The 10,377-nt window shown below is 49.0% G+C and overlaps 1 protein-coding gene across 1 annotated transcript; it reads left to right on the top strand.

Moving 5' to 3' along the window:
• The first annotated feature begins 9,552 nt into the window (after positions 1-9,552).
• Positions 9,553-10,073, top strand: LOC116738990 (protein dpy-30 homolog). Its single transcript, XM_032603010.1, has one exon. It carries the CDS (start codon positions 9,679-9,681, stop codon positions 9,976-9,978), a length of 300 nt encoding a protein of 99 aa, XP_032458901.1. The 5' UTR covers positions 9,553-9,678; the 3' UTR covers positions 9,979-10,073.
• Positions 10,074-10,377: the final 304 nt, after the last annotated feature.

Below are 10,377 nucleotides of genomic sequence, written 5' to 3'. Positions count from 1 at the left end.
GTCCTGTATAAGCCAGTAGTTCTCAATCGGGGTCAATTTTGCCCCCAGGGGACATGTGGCAATGTCTGGAGACATTTTTGGTTGTCATGACTGGGGGTAAGAGGTGCTACCGGGATCCAGTGCTTAGGGGGATAACGGTACACACAGGACAGCCTCTCACAGCAAAGAATCATCCCGCCCCAAATATCAACAGTGTCGAGGTGGAGAAACCTTGCTCTAATCCTTAAAGTCTAAGACATTGTCTGTGATTATCATCTTATTTTCCCACTGAGAAAACTGAGGCCTGGAGAAGTTAAGTAAATTTCCCAAGGTCACTCAGCTAGTCAGCAGGTTGTTTTAACCCAAGCAGTCTGGGGCCACTGTCTTGCCTCACTTTGTGGCATCTCACGTCTGCCCTGTGGCCAGGATCCCCTTCCTTGTGGGCAGCCCTATCTGCTTACCCACTGACATCACCTCTCAGTCAGAGGGAGGAACGGTCCCATCAGGGCCCGGCTGAGGGACCCAGAGTGTTTAGCCACATTCCACGACCCCTGAGAACCTGGGACGTCCTGTGTCAAGCCAGCCCCAGCCCTGCAGCCCACGCTGACCTCCCTTCCCTGAACTGGGTCACAGCCCCATGCATGATGCCTGGCCATCTTATGTGCAGGGATCTTACGGAGGGCAGAAAGATGCTGGGGGCAGAGGCCACACCTCCTCCTGCATCCCCACGCCTCCAGGTGCAAGGCCCTGCGCCCATACTTGGGCCTTACTCAGCCCTCTGTGGTTTGACATATGACATGAGGGTGTGGGTATGGAGGTTCCAGCACAGACGAAGATAGGGATGACTGGTGAACAGACGTGAGGGCAGCCATCAGACCACCTCCAGGCGCCATGGGGTCTGGGCTGGAGAGGAAGTGGCGGTTGAAATGAGGAACCTGCAAGGGCTTTCCAGACAGCAGGCAGGAGGAAGAGGCCCTGTGCAGAGGGAAGGAGAGGCCAGGACTGACACCATCCGTCTCAGGATGCAGGCCCCTGTTTGGCCAGGCCTCCAGCTACTCTCCCACTTGTGAGACAGTTGGCCAGGGTGAGGGGTGCAGGCTGGAGCTGCACACAGGAAGGAGCCAGCAGGTGCGGTGGGAAATCTCCCCACGTGCTAGCCCATTGCTTCTGGGGGGGATGGCAGGGAGGGAGGCACCCTTCCTTCTCCCCACCCAACCTGATGGGCAGGACATTACACAATCCAAGTGCTCCCAGCAGATCCTGCGGCCCATCCCCTGCCTGCTAGAGAAACATCGGAAGAGACTCAGGCCAAAACCAGGAAAAGATCCTCAAGGGGAGGTGAGAATGAGGAGAAGCCCACAAGATGAAAGATGAAAACCCCTAGAGGAGGAAGCCCAGCCCAGGGGTGGGAGTAAGTCGCTTCCTGCAGGAACCCCTTACAGGCAGCAAGGGCCTCCACTGGGCCCCTCACCCTGGCTGCTCCCAGACCTCCCAAGAATGCCCATTTCCTGGGAGCAGCACCCTTGGCCTCCCTGGAGTCTTGCTCTGGCCTCACAGCCACCCAGAGTGAGCAGGTCTGCTCCCCTTGTCAATGGTCAGGTCCTCCAGCTGCTCCCAGATACATCAGCTCTTCTCTTCCTACAGTTCAACAGCTCCCTCCTGCCTCTGCAGGAGACCTTCTTAAGACACACTTAAGGAAAAGGGGAGAGACAGGAAAAGCAAAAATAAAAAGTACCTTATTGTACTTTAAGATATTATCGCATTCATCCTCATAACATGCTCATTGCTATATCCCCAGCACCTCTCACAGGGCTGAGTACAGTAAGCATTTGTTTGAAAGTGAGTGGGCCATCCAAAAGTGAAATTAAGGAAACAGTGCCATTTACAATAGCATCAAAGAGAATGAAATACTTCGAAATAAATTTAACAAAAGAAGCACAACAACTTATACCCTGAAAATTACAAAACTTTAAAAGAAGTGAAAGAGGATCTAGATAATTGGAAAAACATTCCACGTTTATGGATCAGGAGACTTAACAATGTTAAGGTGGCACTACCCCCCACATTGACCTACAGATGCAGTGCAACCCCAGCTGACGTCTTTGTAGAAACTGGAAAGCTGATTCTAAAATTCAGATAGAATTGCAAGAGACCCACAATAGCCAAGATAATCCTGAAAAAGAAGAATAAAGTAGGAGGACTCACTCTTCCTGATTTATAAACTTACTACAAAACAACTGTAATCAAGACAGTGTGGTACTGGCACAAAGATAAACATATAAATCAATGGAATAGAATTGAGAGTCCAGAAATAAACCCATACATCTATAGTCAACTGATTTTCGACAAGGGTGCCAAGACCATCCAAGCATGGGAAATAGTTTTTTCAACAGATAGTGCTGGGACGACTGGATTTCCACACACAAAAGAATAAAGTTGGACCCTTACCTCATACCATATATAAAAACTAAGTCGAAATGGATCAAAGACCAAGAGTTAAAACTATGAAACTCTTAGGAGAAACACAGGGATAAGCCTTCATGACCTTGCATCTGGCAAAGAATTCTTACATATGACACCAAAAGCATGAGCAACAAAAGAAAAAATAGATATGTTGGACTTCAACAGAATAAAAAACTTTTGTGCATCAAAGGACACCACCAAGGGCTTCCCTGGTGGCGCAGTGGTTGAGAGTCCGCCTGCCGATGCAGGGGACATGGGTTCGTGCCCCGGTCCGGGAAGATCCCACATGCCATGGTGCAGCTGGGTCCGTGAGCCATGGCCGCTGAGCCTGCGCGTCCGGAGCCTGCGTGCTCCTCAACGGGAGAGGCCACAACAGTGAGAGGTCCGCGTACTGCAAAAAAAAAAAAAAAAAAAAAAAAGGACAAATAATCCAATTTAAAAATGGGCAAAGGAGATGAACAGACATTTCTCCAAGACACGCAAATGGCCAATAAGCACATAAGATATTTGACGTCATTAGTCATCAGAGGAATGTAGATCAAAACCACTTCATACCCACTAGGATATCTAGACTCAAAAAGTCCGATAATAGCAATTATTGGCAAGAATGTGGAGAAATCAGAACCCTCATACATTGCTGGTGGGAATGTAAAATGGTGCAGCCACTTTGGAAATTAATCTGGGAGCTCTTCAAAATATCAAAGATAGAGTTACCATATGACCCAGCAATTCCACTAGTAAGTATATACAGGCATACCTTGTTTTATCACACTTTGCCTCACTGGGCTTCACAGATATTGTGTTTTTTAGAAGTCAAAGTTTTGTGGCAACCATACATCGAGCAAGTCTATCAGCGCCGTTTTTCCAACTGCATTTGCTCATTTTGTGTCTCTGTGTCACATTTTGGTAATTCTCAAAGTACTTCAAACTTTTCCATTACTATTATATTTGTTATGGTGATCAGTGACCTTTGATGTTTACTACTGCAAAAAGATTACAACTCACTGAAGGCTCAGGTGATGGTTAGCATTTTTTAGCAATAAAGTGTTTTTTATTTAAGGTATGCACATTGTTTTTAGACATGAGGCTATTAAACAAGTAATAGACTACAGCATAGCATAAACATAGCTTTTGTATGCACTGGGAAACAAAAAATTGTGTGATTCATTTTATTTCGATATTCACTTTAGTGCAATGCACTGGAACCGAACCCTCAATATCTCCAAGATCAGCCTATACCCAAGAGAAATGAAAACATGTGGTCACACAGAAACTTGTACATGCATAGCAGCATTATTCATAAGAGGGAAAAGGTAGAAACAACCCAAGTGCCCATCAACAAGTGAATGGATAAACAAAATGTGGTATATCCAGACACTGGAATATTTTTCAGCCAAAATTAGTGAACCTTAATGGAAATTATGGACTTTGGTTGATGATGATGTGTCAACGGTGGTTCATTGATTGTAATAATTCGGTGTCACACTGTATCACATGGGACGTGTGGGATGGTAGGGGAGGCTGGGTTTGAGGGTAGGGGTATGTGGGAATTCTGTACTTTCAATTTTGCTGTGAACCTAAAATTGCTCTAAAAATGGTCTATTATTTTGAAAATAAAAAAAAAGGTGTTGCTACGTGCTACAACATGGATGAAACTTAAAAACATGATTTTAAGTGAAAGAAGCCAGTCACGAAAGACCATAGTACATAATTCCCTTTATATGAAATATCCAGAACAAAGGAAATCTAGAAAGACAGAAAATAGATTAGTGATTCCCTAGGGCTGGCTGGAGGGAGGGAGTTGGGGGAAGAAAGTGGGTGATAGCTAAAGCATACTGGATGTTCTAAAGTTGACAGAGGTGGTTGAACACATCTTTGAATATTCTAAAAACCATTGAACTGTACACTTTAAATGGGTGAATTCTGTGGTATATGGGCTATATTTCAAAATATAGTTGTTATTTTGAAAAGCTGTTAAGAAAAAGACATTTTTTAGACAACTGAAACTAAATATAGACCGTGGATTAGAAAATTGGTCAATATTAAAGCTTTCTGACTCGGATAACTGAAAAAAAAATTGATGGACAACTCTGTAAAGTAGGCACTATCATTATTCCCATTTTACAGATGCAGAAGGTGAGGCATGGAGACATCAAGTTACTTGCCAAGGATCACACAGCAGTTTAAGAACCCATAGTCTTTACCCTCTCCTTGTTTCTCCTGGCACCCTGATCTTATCCTTTACAGCACTTATCACAATTTGTAATTTTATATTTTTTGTTCTACCAGACAATAAGCTCCCTGAGGGCAGAGACAGGTCTCTTCTTTTTTTTTTTTTTTTTAATAAATGTATTTATTTATTTATTTTTGGCTGCGTTGGGTCTTCGTTTCTGTGCGAGGGCTTTCTCTACTTGTGGCGAGCAGGGGCCACTCCTCATCGTGGGCCTCTCACTGTCACGGCCTCTCCCGCTGCGGAGCGCAGGCTCCAGAGGCGCAGGCTCAGTAGCCGTGGCTCACGGGCTTAGTTGCTCCGCAGCATGTGGGATCCTCCTAGACCAGGGCTCGAACCCGTGTCCCCTGCATTGGCAGGCAGACTCTCAACCACTGCGCCACCAGGGAAGCCCTGGAGACAGATCTCTTCTGTTCATCACTTCTCCATTTTTTTTTTTTTTTTTTTTGTGGCCGTGCCGTGCGGCTTGTGGGATCTTAGTTCCCCGACTAGGGATTGAACCCAGGCCCCCGGCATTGGAAGCACAGAGTCCTAACCACTGGACCGCCAGGGAATTCCCTCCATCGGTTTAAACAAACATTTATGGAGCCTATGTACTATAAGTGAAGCCTGAATGTGTAAGAGTCAGTGAAAATATTTAGTACAGGTCTTGGCTCATTGTGGGTGTTTAACAGATATTTGTAGTTTGGATGGATGGAAGGATGGATAGATGGATGGATGGATGAATAGATGGATGGATAGATGGGTGGGTGGATGGATGGATGGGTGGCTGGATGGGCAGATGGGTGTGTGGATGGGTAAATGGGTAAATGAATGGATGGATGGATGGATGGTTGGTTGGATGGATGGGGATGGATGGGTGTCTAGATGGGTGGAGAGGTGGGTTCTGGACAAAGGCTGACTGGGCCTGCCCAGGACCACTAGTTCCTGGCCTTATGCTTCTCACATAGCTACCCTTTCCCTCCCACACCGACCCTCTGCCTCTGCCCCAATCTTCAGGCTCATCACATCCAGAGACCCCCACCAAGTGCACAGCCTCTCCTCTCTTCCTCCATCAAGGTTATCCAAACCTTCCCCATTTTTCAAGGCCTTTTCAGACCCTACATCCTCCAGGAAGTCTTCCTAGCCTGCCCCTTTCCTACACTCCTTCTAATGCATAATATTTGATGGACGTGCCCTCTCATCCCTGTAGATGTCCCTATCCTGAGATGCAGGCCTGGAACTCGGGGAGGAGAGAGGCCTTTGCTCCCTCCTCCTCTGCTGTCCCAGGGGCTGGTCAGTGGCAGGCACTGGGTAAAGCCTCTGCATTGGCCACACAGGTAGGAGTCATGGCTTCTCCCTTGGTAGAGAGGGAGTTACTTGCCAAGGACTCCCTCTGGAGGGAGGGAGGAAGGCCCTCAGCAGCACCAGCTCCACAGGGACAGCCAGGCCCAACCCAGGTGGAGGCTGGTCCAGAGCCTGACCCCTGGACCAAGCCGGGGTTGGGCTGGCAGGGGGACATAGGCGAGCTGGCCACAGCAGGGGCCAGGCGTGGGCGCCCGCCTCCCCACCCAAGCCTGAGCTGACCAGCCCCCAGGCAGGCTGGAGGCCTGTTTGCCTTGGCCCTGGGCCAGGGCCGCCCCGCCAATGAGTAATGCGTGAGGACTGCCTGGCTCCAGTTCAAGGGAAACGGGCTGGAGACAGGGCCTCCTCGGCCTGCGCAGGGCTAGGCTCTGGGGGCGGCTTCCCAGAAAGTGTCTGCTGAGGCTGCCTCAGGGCCACTGCTGGGCCTGACACACCCCCTTCTCCCTCCCCCTCGTCCCCTTCCTCCTCCAGAAAGACCACAGAGAGGCAGAGCTTGAGTTCCCAGGAAAAGATCCTTGAGCGTCGCCAAGGACCCCAGCAACCCACCCACACCCCAGCAGAGCTGGCCCTTCCCTGGTGCTGTCAACTCACACTTTTAGAGCACCTACTGTGTGTATAGCAGGGGCCTGCTGTCAGGGAGTTCATGGGAGTTCAGCCGGTGGGGCAGGGGGCAGGAGGGGAGAGGAGGCCCCAGAGGCTGTGGGTACTCATACTGGAAGCACGAGTACTAGGAGAGACCTCTCGGTTATCTGTCCATAGCCCAGGCTTCCGGGTGAGGCCCAGAGAACAGGAGTGACTTACCCAAGCCACACAGGGAGTTAATTACAGCAAGATAAGAACCCAGGCCCAGGCCTCCTGACCATGGGTGCCCAGCCCCTGGCTGCTCTGAAGGGTAGCCCTGGCTTTAAAACTGCATGGCTGTCATGGTTGGAGGGACACTGCCTAGGACATTTCTATTTCAAGGCTGGGTCCTCCCGGGGCTTTCCTAAGGGCTTCCGTAACCTTATGACTCTGCCCCTGCTGAGTGGCCTCTGCTTGCTTAGGACCCTAGTGACCACCCAGGTGGGGAGCGTGCCGTGGCCATCATCAGCGTCAGGAGGGGCAGAGATTCCCAGCTCTCCTGTCCCAGTGGGATGGCTTTGCAGCCAACCACGTCCTGTGCCCCTCCCGGCCTCTATCTATGGTCAGTCTTTGGAGTTGCAAACTACAGAAGATCATTCTAGCTGAGTTAAACACAAAAGAAAAGTCCTGACAGGATCCTGGTAGGAGTCCCACAGAATCAACAGTGGGCCAGAGAACTTCTCCATAGCAGGGAGGGCTGGCAAAACCCCACCACAGAGCTGCCTCTTGAGATCCCACTGGCCACCCTCACCCCAGCCCCGGAGCTCCAGATCACTCTCCTCTCCCCGCTGACATGTGCACTGGACACCAAACGCTGGACTGTGCTGTTCGCCCCACGAATGCTGCTGCTCCCCAGAAATGGGATGTGGCCACTGCCCACCCCTAGAATCACTCTCCTGCCTCCGGCGCCTCTGTTCCCTCACTCTGACTCCAACACCAGAGCAGGGGCATCTGATTGGCCAATCCCAGGTCACGTGCCTATACTTGGCCACTAGGGAAGCTGGGAAAGCAAGTGTCTTGCTCTTTAGTCTCTCAAAGAATTTCCCAAGCCAGGTAGAGAGCCCAGGTGGCATACAGGCAAATCAATAACAGACGTCCTCTTGCTCGCATTCCCCCACCTCCCAGTCCTGGCTTACCCCACTCCCGCCCAGACTGTCAAAGGTGCACACACGGGCTTCCCTGGTGGCGCAGTGGTTGAGAGCCCGCCTGCCAATGCAGGGTACACGGATTCGTGCCCCGGTCCGGGAAGATCCCACCTGCCACGGAGCGGCTGGGCCCGTGAGCCATGGCCGTCTGCGCGTCCGGAGCCTGTGCTCCGCAACGGGAGAGGCCACAACAGTGAGAGGCCCGCGTACCGCAAAAAATAAATAAATAAATAAAAATAAAAGTGCACACAGGCACAGAAGGGTGTTGCTGAAGGGCTTTGAGTTCAGTTTGTAATTGTATCATGTATGGAAAATTCTCAGCATAGGGCGTGGCACACAGTCCGTGTGGAATACAGTAGGGCTTTTCTCCCCAGGGGGTGTGCAGATGTAGGAGCTGAGGGAAGGTGACCTGTGGTTTAGCTAGCTGGTGTTAGGATCTGGCCCAAGGCAGATAAGGATGGGGGTTATAAGAAAGTGTCATATAAAGTGCTGCAGAATCTGGCTCATGCCAACAGAAGAGACTGGAAGGCTTCTTGGAGGAGGAGATATTTGAGCTGGACATTGAAAGAAAAGAGTTCATCAGCTAGAGAAGGGGGGAAAGACATTCTCAGCCAAGAGTCTGTGGGAAAGTGTGGAAACGTGAAAGTGCATGGCTTTTACAAACAAAACTCAGATCTGGGTTTACAGAATGCCCTCTGCCATAACCAGGAGTATAAATCAGCAGGGCGACAAGCATGGGTACAGGGAGAACGGCTAGGAGGCCTCCGAATTACTCAGGCCAGAGGCCAGGAGTGCCTAAGTTAAGGTACTGGTAGGGAAAAGAAAACGATTTGATATCCAGAAACTTCCAGGGAATTCCCTGGCGGTCCAGTGTTTAGGAACCCACGCTTTCACTGTCAAGGGCGTGGGTTTGATCCCTGGTCAGGGAACTAAGATCCCGCAAGCCGTGCAGTACAGCCAAAAACAAACAAAAAACCCAACAAACAGGGCTTCCCTGGTGGCGCAGTGGTTGAGAGTCCGCCTGCCGATGCAGGGGACACGGGTTTGTGTCCCGGTCTGGGAAGATCCCACATGCAGCGGAGTGGCTGGGCCCGTGAGCCATGGCCGCTGGGCCTGCGCATCCGGAGCCTGTGCTCCTCAACGGGAGAGGCCACAACAGTGAGAGGCCCGCGTACCACAAAAAAAAAAAAAAAAAAAAAAAAAAGATAATTGGCACCAAAATGATGGACTAAACCAAGGAAGATGAACTCGTGGGATCCAGGGAACGAGAGACCCAAGCCAACAAAGGGGTGGAAGGATGCTTCAGGGTGACTGCTGTGCATCAATGAGGTGCATGAGGCAACCCGTCCAGAAGGAGCAGAAGGATGGATACTTGAGTAGGAAAAACATTGAACTGACAAATTGTCTGATAGGTTTGACCTTAAGGAAAAGTCAAGAAGTGCTTGAAGTATATTGAGAAGTGCCTGAAGTGTATGGAAAGCAAACTACAATGAGCTCTAAGGCAATGAAAAGAACCTAGGCAAGTCTTAACTCCAGGAATACCAGAGTTGTGTAAGGAAAGAAATGCAATCATAGTACACTCCACGGCTCCGCAGTGAACAAGACTGGCATAGTTCCAATAGTGTAAGTACTGACTATTGATGAGAAGGGAAGTAGTATGAAGATTTAAGACAGTGATCCCTAACTAGAAAGTTAATAGAAAGTTAACCAATAATATTTAAAAGTAATGCATTAAGAAATATCAGACTTAGGGCGGAAGTGGTTCTTGGGAGTACGGCGGAGCTTCCGGACCTGATGCGGGCGCCCGGTCGTGGACTGTCCCACCCTGTTCCTCTACTGCTCAGGGCGCTCCGTGCCCAGACTGGTATCCGGGAACTGTGACTTGCAGGGTCCACCATGGAACCAGAGCAGATGCTGGAGGGACAGACGCAGGTTGCAGAAAATCCCCACTCTGAGTACGGTCTCACAGACAACGTCGAGAGGATAGTAGAAAATGAGAAAATTAATGCAGAAAAGTCATCAAAACAGAAAGTGGATCTCCAGTCTTTGCCAACTCGTGCCTATCTGGATCAGACAGTTGTGCCTATCTTATTACAAGGACTTGCTGTGCTTGCAAAGGAAAGACCACCAAATCCCATTGAATTTCTAGCATCCTATCTTTTAAAAAACAAGGCACAGTTTGAAGATGGAAACTGACTTATTGGGAAGAACAGAAAAATTTGGTTTCCACTGTAGATTTACATGATTAAGAGGCAACTTTAATTGCCATGATTCCCGCCCCCCCCCCCCCCCCGCCCATTTTGGAAGTATAAGAAACATCAGGAGAGCAGAACTTATTTTGGAGTTGCAGAAGAAAACACATCTCCCTTATTGATTTAATCACATACTCATTTAATGAGTGTGTTCTGTGCAGTTTTTTCTCAGATTGTCTTTAACTTTGTTTTTAAAATGACCTTCAAAATAAACTGTTAAAACATCAAAAAAAAAAAGAAATATCAGAATATTATTTAGAAATATGGTGATATAATCACAGCTGTAATGTAAATTACCCCTGAACAGCAGCACTGAAGAAACTGAGAAGGGTTTAACATTTTT

This window comes from Phocoena sinus, chromosome 14 (assembly GCF_008692025.1).
Source record: "Phocoena sinus isolate mPhoSin1 chromosome 14, mPhoSin1.pri, whole genome shotgun sequence".
Classification (NCBI taxonomy): Eukaryota; Metazoa; Chordata; class Mammalia; order Artiodactyla; family Phocoenidae; genus Phocoena; species Phocoena sinus.
This window is presented reverse-complemented; position numbering and strand designations above follow the sequence as displayed.